Source organism: Vipera berus (genome assembly GCF_964194415.1).
Source record: "Vipera berus genome assembly, chromosome: Z".
Classification (NCBI taxonomy): domain Eukaryota; kingdom Metazoa; phylum Chordata; class Lepidosauria; order Squamata; family Viperidae; genus Vipera; species Vipera berus.
Window position 1 is genome coordinate 74,334,446 of NC_138205.1, and position 24,567 is coordinate 74,359,012.

Sequence of the window (24,567 nt, forward strand, 5' to 3'; positions counted from 1 at the left end):
GTCAGACTCTATAATACTGTTCCATGTTTATGAATGTATATGCTGCCTTCTGAATTACCTTGCCCGTAAGCATGTTTAGGATAATAGTGTGTGGTTGAAAGCAAAGTCACAATGATAGATTATATTTGGGATAGTTGAAATACTTCAATGCTTCTATTTTTTATTAAAGCAATATATATTTCTGCCCATCTTGCAGATGTGATTCTGGACTTTAATAACACATTAAAAATAGTATAGAACTAGCATCAACAATATGCTGGTCAAAGACTGTAATATTACCTACTTAATATTAATAAAACATTAAAAAATATAAAGTGATAACCAGGAACAAAGCCAATAAATATTCAGTAATAGACAACATCTCTGTCATGGTTCCTATCAATGAGACCAAATAAATCAGAACTCCGAGGCAGGAAAGTTCCTCAAAGAACATGTTTATTGGATACATAATATCATCATGAACCAAAGTGAAACCTGATCTAAACTTTCCCCCCAAGAATTAAAGTAACACAATGTTAACAGTTCCCACCCCTCTACTCATGCTATCCAATAGAACAACTTGGTAGGCTTTCTGACTAAATAATCCTCCTCCTCCTCTTCAGTATGGGAATGACCCTGGTTCTCACAAGATTTGCTCTTGTTTAGACTACCAGCAATACCTTCTTCCCCTTTCTTGTGGCAATCTAGATTGACAATAATGGCTGCAGCCAGGTTCGTTGTAGAGTTGACAGTCAGATCCCCCCTAAGGAGAAAGTCCTGCAAAAGAAGTAGAAGCACAAGTTAGGAATCCCCCCTAGGCTTTTGAGGATGCTTAACATAGAATTTCTGTATTAATCTCTCTGCCTTTACATCCCCACTCTTCACCCAAGTAGCTTCCGATAAGGGGTACCCTTTCCATTGCACCAAGTATTGCAATTTCCCTTTATATAATCTAGAATCAAGAATGCATTTTATTTCATAATGAGTCTCACCCTCCACCATAATGGGCCCAGTGTTTTTTTCGGAATCAGTCTTAATGTGGACTCTGAGACTGGCTTTAACAAACTGCAATGGAAGACGGGGTGAATTTTTCCTAACAGTCGTGGGAGCTTGTGACATGATTAATAATTTTGATAATGGGGAAAGGACCAAGGCACTTAGGTCCCAATTTCTTACTGGGTAACTTCAATCTCAGATACTTAGTAGATAGGTAGTTTTTCTCTGCTTCATAAAACGGTCTCTGGGGAGAGCGCTGCATGTCGGCTTGCTCCTTGTATACTTTAGCAGTTTGGGTTAGGGCTCACTTAACATTTAGCCAAGCACTCTGTAGGGATGTCACCCACTGATTTAAAGTTTGTGAGGAGGGGGTTCCTGTGGGTACTCAAGCACAGGAAAAAATTCCCTGCCAGTTGCTATTTTAAACGGGGTGAGTCTGGTGCTACTATGAACGGTATTATTGTAGGCTACTTCAGCAAAAGGCAGGAGGTCTGCCCAATTAGTCTGTTGATAGTTGACATAGCATCTAAGGTACTGTTCTACCATTGTATTTGTATGTTCAGCTGATCCATTCGTGCTCAGATGAAAAGAAGAGGAAAGCCCCTAGTTTCACAAACTCGCTACAGAACTTGGCAGTGAATTGAACTCGCCTATCTGATATAATCCTTTTTGGCACTCCATGTAGTCAGTAAATATGCCTCAAAAATAGCTTGCTGAGTTTCTGGGCAGAGGGGAGTCCCAGAGAAGTGATGAAGTGATCCTGCTTCAAAAAAAGGTCAATGACAGTCCAAATTACAGTATTTCTATTGCTTTCGGGCAGTTCCACAATAAAATCCATTGCTATTTCTTCCCAGGGTTGGGAAGGGTCTGCCATTTGCTGCAATAGTCCAGGTGGTTTTCCTGGCCATTTTTTTCATGGCAGCACAAGTTGCACAGCTTTTCACATAACTTTCACTGTCCTTCTTCATTCCTGGCCACCTCACTAAATATAGGGTTTTTGAGAACCCAAAGTGGCCAGCTTGTTTAGCATCATGTTTCTGCTGGAGGACTTGGATTCTTAGAGTGCTTGGAAGGTACAGCTTAGACCCCTTCCAGGCTAGTCCATTTAGATAACAGCTGCCTGTTGTCACTGAACCAGCGGTCTGCTTTCAGTTCAGCTTTGAGTTTCTGGGTCAAGCAGCTATCAGGCTCAACAGATCGTCTTTGGATTTGATGCCTACTGGTTACTTGAGAGGCTTTTTGCAGTAGAGGAATAATTGTATTAATTATTTCCTCAGAGCAGTTTTTGTTTGATGAGGGGGAAATATGTCACAGTCCTCTTTGCTGAAAGCCCTTGCTAGGTCCCGGTATTCCATTGGAATGAGTTGGACCCTTGGCGTTCGATACATGGTGGCTCTTAGCAGCTCAATCATTTCCTCCCCCTCCCTCAGCATCTGCTATTCTCTTGATCTGGCTGGTCTCGGAAGGCGTGAGGGGTCCTGTCGCTAGCCTCAAGCCACCTCATTCTCCCACAAATAGTAGGGCGCCATTTGTCAAGCCATGCTAATCCCAGAATCACAGTCTCAGTTATTTTTGGGATAACCACAAAATGGATGATCTCCCAATGTTGTCCGATCTCCAAATGGATCGGTTCAGTTAAATGTTTTGCAGGAGAACCCCCCATCTAGGATCCGCCTGCTTGAATTTCATGGTTATGGGTAATAGCTTGGCGTGGATTTTAGTACAGTCGGGAGACTGATCAGGCACCTTGTGCAACCCAAGTCTATTCAGACATTTAAGTCCAGCTGTGCCCCAGTCTTTGGCAGTATAAGTTTGGCAGCAATGGTGAAAGATGGGATGGGCTGACCTACCATCGGCTCATCCTTGCCATCATCGTCGCTGTCATAGGGCACTGGCAGCTGTAGGTGCTCTGCTTGAACTCTCTCCCCCCACCCTAGGTAGGAGGGGGAAGCTCAACGGTTTGGTCTGGACGTACTCAGTTCAATCTCTCTTGTCCTCTCCATGGTGGCTTTTTCAGCTTGGTGATGGTGGTAGGAGCCAGGCATTTGGCAGCCTGGAGATCCCGCTACGCACACCTAAAGTACTTGATGGGAGTTCTGGTGGGCTGCAGGAGTGGTTGATGGGCATCACCCAAATAGATGCTTTTTCTGGCCTCGTCATGGTTTTGATTCGGTGGCGCTGGGCTTCATGCAGTGGGCCAACTCGATGTCCAGGGTCACAGCCATGTGATACCATTCACAAAGTTGATCAGGAATTCCCCGGTAGATGCACGCCTGGAATAAATCATGATCTAGCCTCTCCTTGAAGCATAATCAATTGTGTTGTTTTCTTAGTGTAGAAAAAGGGAAGTCTTGATATATCAAATTTGTTTGATCATTTCATAAGTAAGTACAAAGTCTGGTTATATTTTTACATGAATTAATATAACTATTCAACAAAGTCTTAATCTTATGTGTTATGCTGGTCTTCTGTGAGTTTAAGATATGGGATTTAATTTAGTAGCTTAACATTGTTGTTCCAAATATGTTGTCAGGAAATAAAACCTATTTATTTGTTTGAAAGAAATAAAAGAGAGCAAGCAACCTTGGAAAAATAGAAATATCACTGCTATGGAAGAATCAGTGGTATCGTCTGTCCTAGTTTCTTTGTAAACTGATTCTTTCTAGAGAATCTTGATAGTTAGTATAAATGTGCTGACTAATAGTTCCACTTAGAGTCACAAGTGAGAAAGGTCATTTCTTTCTGATTACTTTTGCAAATGTGCAGTCAGTTGTACCAAGAGTAGAGCTCCCAAGATTTGAAAAACTTGTGAACTACTTTAATACGTTTGTTAGAGTTTTATATTTGCTTTCCCCATCCAAACATATTATTTTGATTTTAAGTTGCAATGAATGTTTCTTAATTGTCAGTGTAATTTTGTAAGAAATCTTATTGCAATTGTGTCAACGCTGCTTAAATTGTTTAAAACAAAACAAAACTATATTTTAAAACACTAACACACTCAAACTGGATATAATTGGGATTATTCTGCACAAACCTATTTTTGAAATTGCATAATTGTGGGAACGTAATTGAACTAAGTGTCCAAAAGGCGCTTTTTCAAAAAGCAACTGGACTTTCTTTGTTTTTGCTTGAAGGCATTTTGCTTCATTCAGAGCTTCTTCAGTTCCGAATGAATGGTGGACATTGGAAGGATTTATATTCCTTGCAGTAATCTAGTTGTTGACACTCTCTCTGAGGGTCACTGAGGCCACTTGGAGGTTTTTTCTGTGCCCTTAGAGTCACCTGAATAGTGTCTTCAAGCAAAAACAAAGAAAGTCCAATTGTCTTTTGAAAAAGCATCTTTGCCATTCCTGGGTGCAGCCTCGGAAGCAGGCCAGGAGTTCATGGCCACTATGGTGGCCACGGCCTATCTCAGATTATAACCAGCGCAACTCAGGACAGTGGTTTTACGCCAGATTTGATTTTTTAATCAGAACACTGGCAACATGACCTGGTGGGGGATATAAGATTATCCCCATGGTCATAGTCAGATCATGCCCTGGTGGGTGTAGGACTTTTAGGCTCCCACCATTGGGAGGGACTTTAGTCATGCAATTAACGGAGCCCTTACGCCTGGAAATAGGCGAGCACTAGGAGTTTATTCGCTTCCTGGTAGCTCCAAAGTTGTCTGAGACTGTGATCCTAGGACTAGCCTGGCTAGACAAATGGAAGCCATTTATCTGGTGGGCCACCTGGCAAGCTGCTCATCCCCAGCGAGTACCAGGACCTAGCAGAGGCGTTTAGTCAGAAAGTGTGATACTTTGCCTCCTCACCGTCCCAATAATTGTTCCATTGAACTGTTAAAGGTAAAGGTAAAGTTTCTCCCGCACATGCGTGCTAGTCGTTTCCGACTCTAGGGGCCAGTGCTCATCTCCGTTTCAAAGCTGAAGAGCCAGCGCTTGTCCGAGGACGTCTCCGTGGTCATGGGGCCGGCATGACTGGACACCAAAGGTGCACGGAACACTGTTACCTTCCCACCGTAGTGGTCCCTATTTTTCTACTTGCATTTTTACGTGCTTTCGAACTGCTAGGTGGGCAGAAGCTGGGATGAGTAACAGGCGCTCACTCTGTTACACGGCACTCGGGATTCGACCCGCCAAACTGCCGATCTTCTGATCGACAAGCTCAGCGTCCAGGGGCCAAACTCTCCCAACCAAGAATGTACACTATGTCCCCCCTTGAAATGGAGGAGATGCAACAATATGTGGATACAAACCTAGCGAGGGGATTCATCGAACAGGCCAAGTCTACTGTGGGAGCCCCTGTGCTGTTCAAGGAGAAAAAAAGATGGGTCTCTATGTCTCTACGTGGACTATAAAGGCCTAAACGCTGTGAGTGTGGAAAATAAATACCCTCTCCCCCTCCTGAAAGACTTGCTAACCCACCTGTCGAAGGGGGCGTCTTCACCAAGTTAGACCTGAGAGAAGCATATTACCGGGTAAGAATAAAGGAGGGGGATGAGTGGAAGACAGCCTTCAACTGCCCCTTGGGGAGCTACCAATTCAAAGTCATGCTATTTGGACTGCAGGGGGGCCTAGCCGTATTTATGCAGTTGATCAATGAGGTCCTACATAATCACCTATACAAAGGGGTCCTAGTATACCTTGATGACATCCTGATATACAGCACGAATATGACCAACCACATAAAATTGGTCAGAGAAGTGTTAAAGAAACTATTGAATGCCAAACTTTATGTCAAATTGTCGAAATGTGAATTTCACCAAACTCAGTTAGATTGGCTATAGAATTTCCAATGAGGGTATCGAAATGTACCCAGCCAAAGTAAAAACCATAATTGAATGGCAGCCCCCAAGAACCCGCAAACAGCTCAAGAGCTTCCTAGGGTTTGTCAACTTCTACCGTCAATTTATTCTCTCTTTTGCCGAGATTGCTCTACCTCTTACAGAACTACTCAAAACAGGCAAGGGAGGGGGAAAACCACGACCTGGCCAATCGCTAGCATGGACTATGAGTTGTCAGAAAGCTTTTGAGAATTTAAAAAGACTTATTTGCGGCTGAACTCGTCCTAAAGCACCCGTGCCCAGGGGAGCCCTTTGTAATTCAGGCAGACACCAGCGACGTGGCAGTCGGAGCAGTGTTATTGCAAAAGAATAAAAGTGGGGTCCTGCAACCTTGTGCTTACGCCTCTAAAAAATTTACTGAAAGCGAGAGGAGATGGACAGTCCGGGAGAAGGAAACCTTCGCTATTAGGTGGGGGCTATTAAACTGGCGGCACTACTTAGAAGGGAGCAAGGTGCCTTCTGAAGTATGGACAGATCACAAAAACTTAGAGGCACTAAAAACTCCCCGCAAATTGTCCCCAAAACAAGTATGATGGGCGCAGTACTTCAAACATTTTAACATACCAGGAAGAAAAAACTTCCTAGCTGATGCGCTCTCCCGATTGCCACAGTACAAAAGCGAACATGATGAAGTTCACGAGACAATTATCCCCGGTCCACAAACTGCAGCCCAACTCACACCTCGCAGGACCCCTAATCCTGATGACCCCAGGGTAAAGAAAATAAAGCGAGAACTCCTCAATGATCAGTGGTTTAAAGACAATCAGACATCCCTAACATGCAGGGATGATCTGGCTTACAAGGGGGGAAAATTGTACTTGCCTGAAGCTCTTCATCTTAATGCCCTCAAACACAGCCACGATGTCAAACAGGCTGGACATTTCGGATATCTAAAAACTACATCTTACTCGCCGGCAATTTTGCTGGCCGGGACTAAAATGAGACGTTGAAAACTATGTCAAGAGCTGTACTGTATGTGCCACCATGAAAAGAATCCCAGGAAAGACCCCTGGATTACTGCAACCGGTGGCCGAACCTTCTCAACCATGGGAGGAAATAGCTATGGACTTTATAGTAGACCTACCCGACAGTAGAGGAAATACTGTCATTTGGACAGGCTCACTTTATCGCCTGCAAAGGACTTCCATTGGCTCAACGCTTGACTAAGTTGTTCCTAAAACATATCTATAGACTACATGGTGCCCCTAAGCCACAGGTCGGCAACCTGCGGCTCCGGAGCCGCATGCGGCTCTTTCAGCTGTCTCCTGCGGCTCCCAGTCCTCCGCCATGTGCAGTCCCAAAAAAAATGGGACTAAAAAAGTTCAACCAATCAATTCAAACTTCTCATGGAAAAGAAAAAACATGTGAAGTTTGAATTGATTCATTGAAGTACTTTGGTTTGTGGGACTGCCCACAAACCTCTTCTTCTTTGGACTGCACATGGCGGCAGCGGAGGAAGAGACGGGAGGACTGCTGGAAAGGTAAGTAGTGGGTCGGTCAGATGGGGCATGCGGGTGTGGTGGTGGTGTTTCTGAGCAGCATATGGAGTCTCGGGTGCTGCCAGATCCCCTCCTTCTTTTCCCCCTTTTCTCTCTCTCTCTCTCTGTCTCTCTCTGTGTCTGTCGGACCCACGTGGAACGGCTGGTAGGGAGGCGGCAGTCTGGCATTTTTCCCCCTCTCGTGTGTGTGTGTGTGTGTGTGTGTGTGTGTGTGTGTGTCGGATCCACGGGGAACAGCTGGTAGAGGCAGCAGCAGTCTGGTGTTTGTGTCTCTCTGTGTGTCGAGCCCATGGGCCCGACACACACAGAGGAAGGGGGGAAACGCCGGACGGCCACCTCTACCAACCGTTCCCCGCAGGTCCCACACACACACACACACACACAGGAGGGAGGTAAACAATGCCGGACCACCGCCTCCCTAACAGACCTCTCCTGCGCGTGGAGAAATGCCCATTCCCTCTGCTGAGCCGTCCCAGTTGCTTGCATTGCAGAAGGCAAGCATTTGGAATGAAGACATGAGTTTGGCATTTGTCCACGCCTGCTTATCAGCACGCGGGGAGAAATGCCCATTCCCTCTGCCGAGCCATCCCAGTTGCTTGTGTTGCAGAAGGCAAGCATTTGGAATGAAGACTTGAGATTCAGCATTTCTCCGCGCCCACTTATCAGCGCACGGGGAGAAATGCCCATTCCCTCTGCTGAGCCGTCCCAGTTGCTTGCTTAGCAGAAGGCAAGCATTTGGAATGAAGACTCGAGATTCGGTGTTTCTCCGCGCATGCCGATCTCGCGCTCCTTACAGTCTCCCTTTGTTTCAGCTTGTTTTCTGCATTTGGGATGAAGACTCAAGAGAGGGAGACTGTAAGGAGCGCGAGATCAGTGCGGGCTGAGAAACGCCGAATCTCGAGTCTTCGTCCCAAATGCAGAAAGTGCTGATCTCACGCTCCTTACAATCTCCCTCTCTTGAGTCTCCAGTCTTCATCCCAAATGCAGAAAGCAAGCTGAAGCAAAGAGAGGGAGACTGTAAGGAGGGCGAGATCAGCATGCACGGAGAAACACCGAATCTCGAGTCTTCATTCCAAATGCTTGCCTTCTGCAACGCAAGCAACTGGGACGGCTCAGCAGAGGGAATGGGCATTTCTCCACGCACACTGATCAGCGTGCGCAAAGAAATGTGGATTCCCTGTGTGCCCTTGCAAGATAGTGTTCCAGGGAGGTAACTGGGATGGCTCAGCAGAGGGAATGGGCATTTCTCCCCGCGCGCTGATAAGCGAGCACGGAGAAATGCTGAATCTCGAGTCTTCATTCCAAATGCTTGCCTTCTGCAACGCAAGCAACTGGGACGGCTCAGCAGAGGGAATGGGCATTTCTCCACGCACGCTGATCAGCGCGTGTGGAGAAACGCGGATTCCCTGTGTGCCCTTGCGAGATATGGAGGTGCTTCAGGGAAGTAACTGGGATGGCTCAGCAGAGGGAATGGGCATTTCTCCGCACGCACTGATAAGCAGGCGTAGAGAAACACCAGCATCTCGCCGAGCGCACTGGGCCGCCCCGCTCCTTGGGGCTCGCTGCTGCCATGGGGATTTGTTTCTGCGGGTTAAATTGGAACCAAGCAGTAAGTGAAAAAGTTAGCAGCAGTAGTGGAAGTGGTTTTAATTGTCAAGCGTCCCCATGGAAGTCAATGGAGGTTCCGCGGCTGACCTTTTGAGTTGGTGAGTGAATGAGAGTGAGAGAGAAACGTTTTTTGAGCAGTGTGAGTGAATGAGAGTGTGAAAGAGGCTTTTTAGAGCAAAAGTGAGGGAATGAGAGAGCGAGAGAGAAGCTTTTGGAAACAAAACATGAGTGAATGAGAGCGAGAGAGAAGCTTTTCCAAGCAAAGGCGAGTGAATGAGAGCGGAGGGGGCAGGGTGGCTGCATGTCTCCCCTTAGGCTCCACTGTTCTGTCAAGCTTCTTGTTTTGTGCATGCACGCGCATGCGTGCCCTTCTTTGCGGCTCTCAGTTTTTTCTTTTGTGAGGGAACCGGTTCCTCGTGGCTCTTTCACTGTTTCAGGTTGCTGACCCCCTACCCAGTGGGGGAACAGTGCAATGGGGGTGGTTGATTGAGTGATAATAGATTTGGCAAGGTTATCTAACAATATGAGAGGTGGGTGTGATGGCTCAGTGGTTAAAGACACTGAGTTTAGTTCAGGTTCAGGACCTGAGCACTGTGTGATGGAGTGAGTTCCCATTACTTGCCCTAACTCCTGCCCGCCTAGTAGTTCAAAAGCATGGAAATGCAAGTAAATAAATAGGTACCACATTGGTAGGAAGGTAACAGCATTCTGTACACCTCAGCATATCATCATGATGGCCACATGAACGCAGAAGTATTGTCGGACAACGTTGGCTCCCTCAGCTAATATATATATAAAAAACAGAAATTGTAAAATATTATTATAATTATTTCATTTTTGAACTATTTCTTTTCTCTAAAGGAAACATATTACTTGATAATTTGATAATAAAGAAGATTTTAAGGATACCGTATGCAAGGACTGCATAATTTGCATAAAATTTTAAAATAAAAATGACCTGGAATTAGAGAAAGTAATTTATAATTATTTTATTTGGTAGGCATTTTTATTTACACATCAAAAGCTGAAAAGGGTTGCTTTATAAAGAACTGTTTCTCCTTGTATATGAAATGTATTTCTTTTTGAATAAAGCAATGCTACTAGAAATAATTCATCCCATTTGTGTATAATTACAGCAATATGGGGCAACAGAAAGCAGAAATATAGGTATTCAGAAAATACTTGCAACTAAGATGTAATTTATTGACAGATAGCTAGATATTACAATTGTGTGCCAACTCAAAACAAAACAAAAAGCATGTGAGTAAATAGAAACTGTAGCAAAACTGGATGTAATCAAGATGTGACCTAATTTATAAATATTAAAACATTGTAAATCACAATAGAACAAATACAATCACAACTGTAATTAAAATGGATCTGGCTAGTCTGGAAATCTGATTAAATAAAGTGTTTTTGGTTGCAACTGGGATCTTTGTGAGCAATGTAAAAGAATATAGGCCAGCATTTCATGATCTATTTGATCACAGAGGCAAAAGTCCTGGTTCAAATAGGACATGGGTGTCAAACTTGACCACCTCAAGTGACATATCGTGACGTATCGCGATGTTTTTTGCCTTTGCAGAGCCAGGTGGGCATGCTCTGCATGTGACACATCCAGCCTGCGGGCTGCCAGTTTGACACCCCTGAAATAGAATATCCAGTAATTCCCCCTTTAGAACAGCTGTTGGGAAAGCATTAAATCTTGCTAGGGTTAGGGTTCTTCTGAATTTGGGAACTGTTATTTGGTTTAGACATCTGATCACCTTTTAAAAAAGATAAATGACTTTCTAAGACATCATCTTTGGATATAGCAGCCAATCTGATAGGACTTCCAAATCTTTGACTTGTTTTGTAAGGGCTGCCTCTGAATGTTTGTTAATTTGTTTGTTTGTTTACCCACTCATTTTCATCCAACTTTGGGCATCTCCAATCAAAAACATCAAAAATAATGTTTAAGACGTTGGGGTTTTAATATGTTTTTAATTATTGTTTCAAATTTTAAATTTGGGCATTATATTTAATCGTTTTTTAACTTTTGTATTCTGTTTTTATATTTATTGCCCTGTACACCGCCCTGAGTCCTTCGGGAGAAGGGCGGTATAAAAATATAATAAATAAATAAATAAAATAAATAAATAAAAGACACAACCAATTACAACATTAAAAACAACAAAAATCTGACACCTGACAATTTGAATATGTGATAATCTAATCTCCCAATGCTTGGGGGAAAACCCAGGTCTTTAAAGCCTTAGAGGGTAAAGGCCTCCGGGGGGAGGGGAGTATTCCATAGGGCAGTGGCTGCCATGCAAAAAGCACACTTCCTAGCTCCCTCAGATAACAATACTTAGAAGTAGGAGTGAACTCACCCTAGCTGACCTGGTAGGATAGGTGGATGTCTTTAGGGAAAGGAAGACCTGCAGATAGCCTGGCTTCATGCTGTATAAGGCTTTAAAGCTGTTGACCAACACCTTTAATTGCTCCTGGAAAGAAATTGGAAGCCAGTACAGGTTGTTCAACAGAGGTGTTATATGAATAACCCAGGGGCTCCAATTATTGTTTGTGCTGCTATGTTTTGGACCAACTGAAGTTTGCAAGTGGTGTTCAAGACCTGTAGAGTATATTACAATAATCCATATGGGAGGTGACAAAGGCATGAGTAACTGTGAGCAAACCCTACCAGTCCAGGAAGGGGTGCAGTTGGAGTAGCAGATGAATCTGTGCAACGGTCCCCCAATCACAGTTGCCACCTGCTCTTTGAAATTTAGGTGGACCCCTAAATTTCACATCACCTCATTCTGGGGACCTGCCACCCCATCCAGAATCAAAGAAGAGAATTATCTGATCCTAAGGGACCAAAAACTGATAGTCACTCTGTTTGTCAGAGTTAAGTCAAAGTAGTTCCTCCCAGCCAGATGTTTTTTACAGCCTCCAGACACTTGGTCAGCACCATCACCAAATCACTTGTTTGACTAGGGAGGAGACATATAATTGGATGTTATCAGCATAGTAATAATACTGAAAGCCATACTGATGGGGTAGCCCCTCCTCATGATTGTATTATATGAGGGCCCATAGCCCTTTAATTTTGCATGCAATATATTGCCCCAACATTCACTTAAAATTATAACTGTTACGTCCATAGGGGGAAAGAGTAACTTTAATCATTTAGAAAAGATATCTGTGCAAATACATGTTTCAGTTTCGGTTAAATCAACCTCATGGCACCAGATCAGACTGGGAATACATTGTGGTACTTGAAATACGTTTCGTAAGAATTTAGATCGTACTCTCTCTGAAGGAGTGATGGAACCATTCCTTAGTTTCCAAACAAATGTTTAGCTACCCTCTAGCCAAAAATACTTTTTAGTCCATTAGGTAGGCAATAATGCATTTCTAATGTAGTAAAAAGGCAGCAGGGCTGTTGCTGACTTCCATACATTTCGATGCTTGACAAATACTAAAGCTTTAGTTTTTGCATAATTTTGAGAGCTTCTGCATTACAAGGTTATTAAAAGCTAAGTTTAAAAGTTGCTGGGAATCAGGTAGATGTAAGCTAATTAAGTTAAATTATTATTATTATTATTATTTAATTCCATTTATATCCTGCCCTTCTCCGAAGACTCAGGGCGGCTTACAAGCTTAGCAGTAGCCTTCATTCTATGTATATGCCTGCTTGTTAGGGCTTTCACACACACCCCAAGCGGCATTATTACAAAGTCAGCTTATTGCCCCCAACAATCTGGGTCCTCATTTTACCTACCTCGGAAGGATGGAAGGCTGAGTCAACCTTGAGCCTGGTGGGATGCGAACCTGCACTAATTGCAGGCAGCTGGTGTTACTTAAGGAGGCATCAGCCCACTGCTCCACCAAGGCTCAGTATTATGGTGCATCACAGAGTCAGCAAGATATTTAGACTGGATTTGACATTTTTACCCACCTATTGAGTTCTTCCCAAGGACGTGGGATAGGCAGATGTTGATGTTTCATGGTATTAGAGATACAGTTGCAAGTTACAGATTTTTTCAAGTAAAGCTGCTTTTTATAATTGATTGATAGTGATTTTGTCGATGGTGTTCAGTGCTCCTGCTGCTTTGGGGTTGCACTCAAAGTGCCTATTACAGTGATGGCAAACCTTTTAGAGACCGAGTGCCCTAAAACCGCCTTGCCTCGCCTGCCCACAGGGCCAGTCACCACCTCCATGGCCCACCACAGCAGATTGCCCAGGCAGCCCAGCAGCATCATGGCAGCCTCCACCCGCACCCCACAGCATCATCTGCACGTGATGGGGTGCGAGACGGAGTCTTGTCCCCACTGCCCAGCTGCCATGTCATTGGCTGCGCTGCTCCACATGGGCCGTGCCTGGGGGTGATTTTCCTCTGGGGGGGTTGCTGATGAGGAGGGGCCCACGGGGGGGAGGCGAGGCTGGGGTAACAGCATGCTTGCCCACAGAGAGGGCTCTGAGTGCTGCTTCTGGCACATGTGCGATAGGTTTGCTACCACTGGCCTATTACTATTGGTATTTTGTTTTCTTTTGCCGCAGTTCTGTTTCTATTTGCAGATCTTTATATTTTGAGATCTTCTCCAGTTCTTTCTCTTGTATTCTGCTGTCTCCAGGTACTGCCACATCCATTATCTAGACATTTTGGTCTTTCTTATCGTTAGCTGTTAAGTCTGTAGTGTTATATGGCAAATACCTGTTTGTTTGAATTCAAAAGTCCCAAAGGAATTTATCTTCTTCATTTTCTATGGCTTTCTCTATTTTATGGTTCCACCAGTTCTTGCTTACAGGTAAATGGTATTTTTGCAGATCTTCCAATGCTCCATTGCTGCTACTTTGTCATGCCATTAGTTTGTAGTGAGTCTGTGTGATCTTGCAACTTTTTTGTAGAGGCAGCATTTGCTGTCTGTTGCTGTATTCTCTATTCTAACTTGGTGTGTTCTTAAGGCTTGTTCTTGTGTAGCCAGAATTAACCCCTTTGTCTCTTCAGTTGTCCTGGTCTTAGCCATTATGAGATATTGTTATTATTTGCTTTGCCTGCTGTTTTGTATATACTGGCCATATAATGCTTTTACTTGACATACTCTTTTCTATTCTTCATTTGGTCCTTTGGTAGGCCAGTTTGGTCTCTCCACTACTTAGTAAGTTTTCCTGGTATGTTACTTGTCTTTTTGATAAATTTTATACTATTATCAATATCTGCTGTAATCAAACATAGAATACTTCATACTTGGAAGTGGACTTCAATTTAAATTTTCACTCACTTTATTATAGATTTCACCTATAGTTCACCTTTATAACTATACTATACTTTATCATAAATAGATTATAGATGTAGTTCATCTACACACACACACACACACACACACACATACAAAGAGAAATATTTTTGTCATATTAAATTTCTGTTATATTATTCCCATAAGTACAGTACACATTTTTTTGTTTTTTATTTATTATTGTTGATTGTTGCACAGTCAGCTAGATGTTCAGTCATGGTTTGGCATTTTTGTCTACCTATCGAGTTCTTTCCAAGGACCTGGGATAGGCAGATGTGGATGTTTTATGGTGTTACCGATATTGTCTCAGGATGAGTAAAGCTGCCTTTTGCAATTGACTGATGGTGAATTTTTCAATGCCAATGGTGTTCAAGTGGTGCTCCAGTTGCTTTGGGATTGCATCCATGGCACCTATTACTATTGGTACTATTTTTGATTGCTTTTGCTGCAGTCTTTCTATTTCTATTTGTAGATCTTTGTATTTTGTTATCTTCTCCAGTTCTTTCTCTTCTATTCTGCTGTCTCCAGACACTGCCACATCCACTATCCAGACTTTTTTGTCTTTCTTATCAACAGTTGTTAAGTCCAGGGTGTGGTAGGTGGCAGGTACTTGTCTTTCTGAATTCTAAAGACCCAAAGCAATTTAATTTCTTCAATTTCTATCTCTATTTTATGGTCCCACCAAATTTTTCTTGCAAGCAAATGATGTTTCTTGCAGATCTTCCAGTGCACCATTGTCGCTACTTTGTCAGGTTGCTGCTTATAGACAGTCTGTGCAATCTTCTTGTAGCAGCTTACCAGGTGGTCCACTGTTTCTTCAGCTTCTTTGCATAGGTGGCACCTATTGCTGTTGCTATCTTCTCAGTCTTGGTTTTGTATGCATTTGTCCTTAAGGCTTGGTCTTGTGCAACCAGAATTAGACCTTTGGTCTCTTTCTTCAACTTTCGTGCTCTTAGCATTGCCAGGTTTTGTTGTTACCTGCTTTCCCTGCTATTTTTTTTAATGTACTGGCCATGTAGTGCTTTGTCTTCCCATGCCTCTATTCTGTTCTTCATTTGGTCTTTCTTGTAGGCCACTTTGGTCTCTCTAGTAGTCAGTAAGCCTTCCTGGCATTCTAAGTTCAGTGCATCTTCTTCATTTTCCTTCAGATATTCTTCCAAAGCCAGTTTTTCTTCTTCAACCATCAGATGTACTTGCAACTTTCCATGCCCACGTGTTTGTCTTCGTAGATAGTATCTTGTCAATGTTGCTGCAAGAATGAAGAGCCATTATTCATTGTCATTATTTTTTTGGTCTTCCTATCCATTGCTTTTTGTTCTGCTTGAGTCCAGTCCACTATTTCAGCTGTGTATCTAATGACTGGAATTGCCCAGGTGTTGATTGCCTTCATGGTATTTCCTCCATTGAGTTTGGACCTTAAGATCTTCTTCACTCTTTTGATGTATTCACCTCTAATCTTTTTGTTGACTTCAGTATGCTTGATGCTGTCAGCTTGAAGTATACCCAGGTATTTATAGTAATCATCTTTATTGAGACTCTTAATGTTATTTTCGTGGGGCATCTTAATTCCTTCAGTTTTCACTATTTTTCCTTGTTTGATAGTGAGTGTGGCACATTTGTTCAATCCAAAGTCCCCTGCACTATCTTGGTTATATTTACGGACAGTGTTGAGCATGGCGTTTTTCCATACAGCTTCATATCGTCAATATAAAGGAGGTGGGATAGCCTGGCAGATGTTTTTGATTTTTGATAGCCATGGCCTGGGTTATTCAGTATTGTTGACAGTCAAAATAGTGCAATGACAAATAGTAGTGGTGATAGTGTATCTCCTTGAAATATTCCTCTCTTGATATTTACCTCTGCCAGTGTCTCACAATTGACGTGCAGCTGTGTCTTCCATTGTTCCATCAGTCTTTGCACAAAGCTTCTGATGTTTCTACTGACTCCTGTTATTTCTAGGCACTTGATTATCTAGTCATGTGACAGAGAGTCGAATGCCTTTTTGTAATCCATGCTACATTCAGTTCAGTTAGGAGTTGATCATTTGTTCCTCTGCTATAGAAGCAGTTTCCTTTCTGCTCAGATGGAAAAAAACTGTTTTCCACTAGATGCTGCTGGACTACATTAAATGATGATGATTATCATCATCATCATTTACTATTTACTTGCTGCACATCTCATGTTTCAACTATGGCTGTTTTAAATAACATTTTTTTCTGGTATATATTGTTATATTTAAGCCACCATAGTTGAACTAAAACAATATTACTGTTCAGAAAAAAATCTAAACAGGAATTCTTTCTCAAAGAAGTTAATACTGAATCTGAGCATATTTTTGGTTTATTAGTTTATTAGAATAGCTGTGCACAGAGCCAAGGTCTCCTATCTCATACACATATGGCAAGAGTTTAGTAAACCATTAGCTTGGTTTAGAACAGAGGTCCCCAACCTTTTGGGCCCCAAGGACGGTTTCCATGGAGAAAGGTTTTTCCATGGACCGGAGGGTGCGTAGTTTTGTGTGCTGCCTTTATCCCGTGGATGGGGCTTTGTTTGTGTGGACCAGTTGCTGGGATGCTGCATCCCGGTACTGGTCCACAGACTGGGGGTTGGGGACCCCTGGTTTAGATCAATCATTATACGGATTTAATGAATGCAGAAAAAAAACCTATAATGTAAGTGTCAGTAAGTCGCTTCATTTCCATTTGACTGATGGGGTAAATAGTTCCTAGTTTGTTTCTCACTTAATAACTTCTAACTGTTCTAAGGAAATCCCAATAGATAAACATAAGAATTGAAAGACTGAAAGAAATAACTTGGAATCAAAAATGGAAGTCAAAAGAGTAACAGTTTGAAATATGAGACTTCATTTTGTTAGCTAAACAGAGAGAGAAAAGAGCTCATGGTTAAAATAAAAAATGGAAAGTGAATTAATGTGTTAGCTATTAAAAAACCTGCAAATTCAGTAAATTTATAGGTTATCAAGAGGTGAAGGTAGAAGATAACTTTTCTTGAGCTCAGGAATAGATAAAGGCACATGTTTTAGAAAAATAAAGAAGAGGCAGATAGTGACAAATATAAAAAAGATAATAGAGGATAAGAATATTTCAAGTGACAGAGTAGTTGATTGTTCCCCTGGGGAAAATATCAATGTAAAAGCTACTTACCAAGAAGGACCAAAAAAAGATGTAAGGTGTTTTTGAACTATGGATCAGTACTTCTATTATCTTTAATTTTTTCATGTTTAAGCCATATATTTGATATTAATAATTCATAGTGTGCTTTACAATCTCTGTAAATTGCCCAGTTTTCTGTTTCCTATTATCCATTTAATTTTGATTTTGTTGATTCTCTTGCGTTTGGGTTGCCTGAAGTAGATGTTGGTAGTAACAGTTCTTTTTATCAAACCCATTTGCTCCATTTACTCCATTAATTATATTTGTCTAGTCCAGGGCTTTTCAACCAGTGGTACGGGTACCACCTGTGGTACATTGGCACCTGGCAGGTGGTACGTGACCATCCTAGAAAAGTGGTAGCGGGAGAGGTGAATGAGCTGAACCGGTGGCAGCACCGCACAAGCCTGAGAGAGAGACGGCTGGAGCTGCAGGGCTGTTAGGCCTCAGCGGAAGCGCCAGGATCAGCCCTTCTTTGGGGCTCTCAGGGCTCAGTGGAAGCACCAGGATCAGCGCCAGGCTCCAGCTGGAGCTTGGCACTGATCCTGGCACTTCTGCTGAGCCCAGAAGAAGCGCTGATCAGCTGGAATGTTGCAGCATCTCCAGAGTCTTGTGATTTACATTCAGATGCTTGGCAACTGATTCATATTTATGATGGTCACAGTGTCCCAGGGTCATGTGAAATGACCAAAACCTGCTGCAACCACCCAGCGGGGGGGGGAAATAAAAAACAAACACCCACCCCACCCCCACTGCCAATCCTCAACAGAAATCCTCACAACAATGAAAACCTCGGACAGGAGGAAGAGCGCCATTGGGCGGGCAGGCAGGCGTCTTGTTCAGCTGTGGCTTGTGGGGCACTTTTTCAGTGCCATTGTAACTTTGAACAGTCACTAAGCAAGCTGTTGTAAGTTGAGGACTACCTGTACTTCATCGCTTTTTTTCTTTTTTGGGGGGGTCATCAAATTTATGACACCTTGCTAAGCAACTGGTGGTACTCGAATGTTGCCATATCCTAAAAGTGGTATAATGGGTGAAAAGGTTGAAAAGCCCTGGTCTAGTCAAATTTTGTTGCAATTCTAAATTCTTAACTTCCCCAAATGTTATATTCTAGTGTGGCATCATTCTCTTATTAAACTTATATTTTTAAAACTGATGAGTTTTTTCATAGACCAAGTTAGTATTTCTTTACATAAGGAAGTATTGACATTGATTTATTGCATCTCTCATTAGATATAATTGCAGATTGGTCAGGTTTAGACTTGCCTAGAGTTCTTTTTTTGAAATCCTCCAGGTTTGTTGTTGGACCAATAGCTTTCTAACGAATTCAGGGCAAGGCATTGACATATAGTCTGGAGTACAAGTAGTCCTCAATCTGTGACCACAACTGAACCCAAAATTTCTGTTCCCAAGTGACACATTTGTTAAATGATTTTTGCCCCAATTTACAATCATTGTTGTAAATTTAAGTCAATCACTACAGTTGTTAGTAACATGGTTATTAAGTGAATCTGACTCGCCACTGATTTTGCTTGTCAAAAGGTCACAAAAAGTGATCACATGACCCTAGGACACTGCAACCATCATAATTATGAACTAATTGCCAAGCATCTAAATTTTGGTCATGTGACTATGGTGACATGGTCGTAAGTATGAAAAATGGTCATAAGTCACTTTTTTCAGGTCCGTTGTAACTTTGAATGATCACTAAATGAACCATTAAGGATTACCAGTATAGTAGCCAAAAGATAATCCTGAATCTGTTAAAAGCCTAAACTCCTAGCACATACTTCATTTGGTGAACTCATCAGTTATCCCAATTTATTTTATAAACAATACTAAAATACAGTTAATTCTAGTGTATCTCAAGTAAGAAAACATTGACAAGAAAGAAAAGCCTTCATTTTTCCTTTGACGTAAAAGTCTTTGCTGGCAGCCTCATTTAAGCCAAGTTTTTATCAAAAAATAGCTTCAAAACAAAACTAGGTTGTCCCCCTTTTCTTTCCCATCATCATTTTATTATTCTTTGAGGAGGAAACTATCTAATTCAAATCCATCTGGTGCTTACTAATTTTGTAGTGTAGTTATCACTTGTTAAACATCTTTGCTCTCAGTTGGAATTCATCACAATCTCAGTCTTTAAAAAACTGTTCCTCTCTGTTCAACCTGTAGCTTTGAAGGGACTTTTTTCATTATGAAATGCTCATTAGGTGTCTGTCTTTCCACTATTTACAGTTCTAAATTCCATCTCACAGGGAAATCTTGTGGTGCCTATTCATGCTATCATGCCCAGTAGTTGACATAGATTTGGTCTGACATTGATTCACTTTTCAAAGCACTTAACAAATGTAGTTGAACTATTTCAAGATCAGCCAAGGTGCTTCTTTTGCTGCAACTTTAGTTTTTCTTGAACATTCATAAGCATCTTAAATACAAATATGTCAGATAATTTTAAATTTTAATTCTGCTTTCTGACATGGTAGTTCTGCTATTTACATTTTATTAGTTCTCTCCACCACTGTTTTATGCATTTTTATAGACTTGTGATCTGTAGAATATAATAAAAAATGTATAATCCAAAATCTTCCCATCTATTCCCCATTCTTTTTCTTCAAAAATTACTTTTGTTTTGTAACTACCTTTCAGATTTCTGTCTTTCAGATTTCAGATTGCTTGTGTTATAACAATCTCCTCCCCCACTTTCCTGCCCTATTTGTCTATGAGACTGTTTTTGGTTCTGAGCTTCTGTTGTCGGTATCCCAGTAGGTCATCTGTCAATCTAACAGGCTAGATTGTTGAGCCCTGCCTTCCTGATCCACGTCACAAGACTTGGGATTTTTTTTTATTTTTGCCCAGGGATTAGTCAAGCTGCTTTTGGAAACGCCCTCAGCTGCACCTTGTGCTGCTATATTAGTATTTACTGAGCTGAAAAATTCTTTTCATTGCTGCAGCTGTGCTTTTCACAAGCCAAGAGGTGAATTGTAAACAGAGGTATTGTTTTCAAGTTAATACTAATGAATTAGTTTTGTGCTATTTTTTATCTTTATTTGATAGCTTGTCTTAAATTCTGAATACTATGCAGGAGAGTTACGTGTTTCTTAACAAAGAAACAATCCATATTGTGTTAAGTAGGGTTTATATCCTAGAAAGAATAAGCACTGTAGGGTTGCAAGCTAACTTTGTGCTTCAGTATAAATTTCCTGGAAATAAACTCTATTAAGAGAAGTATATATTTGTTTCTGAGTAAACATACATAAGACTGTTCTGGTAGTGTTTGAAAAAGGGTGAACTATTGGAATATTTATAAACTCATATAATTGGAGCTATTCAGATAAACCTATATACCATGTTTATACAGATTAATCTGAAGATTGGATAATATAGCAGACCATTTCCTAAGCCATTCGCTTGATTTTTGTTGGCAGCCTGTATGCAAGCCCTGCATCTCTGGAGTCTGCTTATCATCTGTGCAGTTGCAGTAGGAAAAGATCAAGAACCGAAGAAGCAAAGGTGCCTTAAGGTCAACGCACAGGTACCTACTTAAAAAAAAATGAAGAAAAATTCTGAAAAGCTTCTTATCCTAAAATTACTAGACTTCGGCATATTCTTGTGTGCATGGCAGATGCAAAGTTCAGAGTTGCAGATCTAGAGGGTTTAGTTTCATCAGATAATATTCTAAACTATTATTTTAAATGTGAGAATTTTCTTTAGAAAAATTCAAAACATTTAGCAAACATCTTTCTCTTTAGTATAAATGCATCCTTTTATTCAATAATATCTACAGTATAAAATCCATCCAATTTTGTTTAGATTAGTTTGCTCTCATGGACTTTACAAATGAATCTTAACTATATTTCTATCCATTGCATCATAACAGCGGTTTTAAAAAATGAAATATATCTTATATGTGTGTGATTGGCAAATTAATATTTATTCTATTTTAAGATCTTGGAACTGCATTCTTCTCCCCAAAATAATTTCATTTGTTAACAAATATAAAAAAATTAAAAAACAATTCTGAACATAATCTAGAACATAAATTTGCAAGTTTATCATCAAGCCTTATGAAAGCTAACTGGATGGTTACATTACTTTTTTTTTCTTTACCAATCTATGGTTTGGTGTAAAAATAGAACTATGTTAAAATTATAGATCAGGGGTGTCAAATTCGCAACATCACGTGATGTGTTGCGATGTATCGCGACTTTTTTTCCATTGCTGGCAATTGGGTAGGCGTGGTTTTGGCATGATGCATCCGGCCCATGGGCCGGCAGTTTGACATCCCTATTATAGATATTTCGTAGTGGTTTTGTAGCTAGAAAGAGATTCTTAAATGAGATATTTATTATATTTAAATTTCATTGAAGGAAATTAAATCTTTTAATAGTTTTTGTTATCAGTTTAAATAAACATAAAACTTGTATTTGATCAATTTGAAAGCTGAGTAGATCTGAGATTTTAGTTCTGATCATATTTTCTTAAAGATAGAAATATAATCTGAAAGTTAAATACGTTTAGAAAGTAAAGTAAATTTCTGTGTGATCATTACCATGGTTTCCAATATTTTATCCCAGGTCTGGAATAACTGAAATTTAAACAGCGTACTAGGGCAAGAAATTTATTAAGAACCATTTACCTTTGTAACATTTTATTTTTAAGCCATTGAAAAATGTCTGTATGGCAGCTACTACAAGCTGATATCTATTTGAGTATTGAGAGTGCAGAGTGGGAAAGGTGTGGTAAAAATCAAATAAAGCAGTTCTAGAAGTAGAAGTAGTTCCAGCAGTTCTAGAAGTATTAAAAAAGTCATTTATTCCATACTCTTTTCCTAATCTGCTCCTCCTCAATAATTTAACAATCTTAGCAAAAACATAATGAACTAACCTACTTTTTCATGTGAACATATGGTTTTACTATCTAAAAAACATAGTTTTCTTATATAAATGCATGGTATTTTCTAAGTTACTTAGAAAACCTATTATTTTAAAATTTTACCTTTTCACTTATCTAATTCTATCACCCTTGTAGCAATTAATAAAGTAATTCAGGAAGTTGTAATGATAGAATAAATTCTGTATGTTTCTGTTAGCAAACTCTAGAAATTAAGATTCTAGGAATTTGGGAGATAAAGTAAAACCTTGTCCCTTCAACAAATGATATTCTCTGCTCCATTTTAGTGTTTGATAATTATTGCTATATTAACAACTAGATTATATTTAAGAGTTAGAAATACTAGGATCTTGAAACTCAACATTAAGAAAATCAAGTTCATGGCATCCGACCCTCTCAATTCCTGGCAAATAGATGGGGAAGAAATGGAGGTAGAGATTTTATTTTCCTGGCCTCCAAGATCACTACAGATGGGGACTACAGCCAAGAAATTAAAAGACTCTTGCTCCTGGGGAGGAAAGCTATGGCAAGCATAGCTAAAAAACATAGCATACTAAAAAACAGAGACATCACCCTGCCAATAAAAGTGCGTATAGTCAAGGCCATAGTTTTCCCATTTGCAGTGTATGGCTTTGAAGGTTGAACCATAAGGCAGAGTGCCAAAGAATTGAAGCCTTTGAACTATGGTGCTGGAGAAGACTCCTGCGAGTCCTTTGGACTGCAAGGCAATCAAACCGGTCAGTCCTAGAGGAGATCAATCCTGACTGCTCTTTAGAAGGCCAGATCCTGAAGTTGAAACTCAAAAACTTTGGCCACCTAATGAGAAGGAAGGACTCACTGGAGAAGAGCCTAATGTTGGGAAAGATTGAGGGCAATAGAAGAACGGAATGACAGAGAATGAGGTGGTTGGATGGAGTCACTGAAACAGTAGACATGAACTTAAATGGATTCCAGAAGATGGTAGAAGACAGGAAGGCCTGGAGGAATGTTGTCCATGGGGTCGCAATGCGTCAGACACGACTTCGCAACTAACAATAACAACAAATAGTAGGATCACACACCTGTTTCAAACTTACCACTTCTATGTACTTTCCTATCAGTTTGGATTATTGGTAGAAAAATGAGGTGAAGATAGGGGAATGCAGTGATTTAATGGACTGTATATGGATTACATCTCCAAATCAAACAGAAATATTATTAACCACTAAAGTCAATGATTCAGTAATCAGAAAAGTAGGAAAAACCAATATATTGAAATAATTGTTATAAGCAATTTACTGAACAGAAAAGATAAATTCACCTTACCATTTAGAAATACAGTATAGGACATTTGAGCCTTTCCAGAAAAATACTTTACCTAATAATGTACTATTGTACTATTCCATTAAGACAAATAATGTTTTAAAACATATATTTTATGATAATGTAGTCTACTGATAAAACTGTAAATCTATTAAATCAATATAGGGAGACAAAGTTTTATAGATTACTTTCATGAGAATAAGTTAAAATAAGTTCTTTTCCATGTATTTATGCTAGAGGGAAAATTATTTAAGGACAGAGAATTTTGAAAATACTTAAGCATTTGGATGTTTATCTATTATGAGAGTTCAAAAAATTAGTATCGTAAACCTTATTTATCTTTCTTAAAACTGTATGCTGTGTTATTTTTAGAAAGACACCACTGAAAGGTTATGCATTTTCTGTGCTAAAGCTTTCATTGGGTTCTGCCAATGCTCATGTTTCTCCAATCTCATTCCAATTTGTTTTTACGCTACACTGTTTTATATAAATGCTACTTAATTACTTCATAATTGTGGCTTTAAACAACAAATGTGTGCTTTTTATCTATTATTTTGAAAAGCAATAATAAAAATAAAATGCCAGAGTAAGCCTGCATGAATATTCAGGAATAACACTAATATTGTATTTTATGAATATTTTTATAGGATGTTAAATCGTAACAGGTCCAAATATAAGCCATCATATAGATTTCATGTAGAGCTTTTATAATGTATCCATAATCTGAATAAATTTCTATTACTTTTACATAATTTTAAAGTTCTTAAATCTTCTAAAGAGACTTTTCAAGTAATACAGAGCTGACCCTATGGAACTACATACCTATTTTTCCAAATGCAGCAAAGCAGGAATGACTACAGCTAGCTATACGTATGTCAATAGACATTTCTAAACTTAGTCATAGCTATGCACATGTCTAGGACTACAAATTTAATAAGCCAATTAATTGTTGGATAAGCAAGAACTATGTCATTCTTCCTCAAAGGATATTCCT

General features: G+C 40.4%; 1 protein-coding gene across 4 annotated transcripts in view; it reads left to right on the forward strand.

Moving 5' to 3' along the window:
* NT5C3A (5'-nucleotidase, cytosolic IIIA) overlaps positions 1 to 24,567 on the forward strand; it is a 48,184-nt gene that overhangs the window by 9,327 nt on the left and 14,290 nt on the right. For 2 of the 4 annotated variants that reach the window (XM_081345455.1, XM_081345454.1), the window contains exon 2: positions 20,807 to 20,913. The exons of 1 other annotated variant lie outside the window; for it this stretch is intronic. In XM_081345455.1, the coding sequence (XP_081201581.1) occupies positions 20,807 to 20,913 (107 nt within the window). Of the gene's footprint in view, positions 1 to 20,243; positions 20,373 to 20,806; positions 20,914 to 24,567 lie in introns of those variants that run through there. One more of the 4 variants, XM_081345453.1, reaches the window with a different exon arrangement.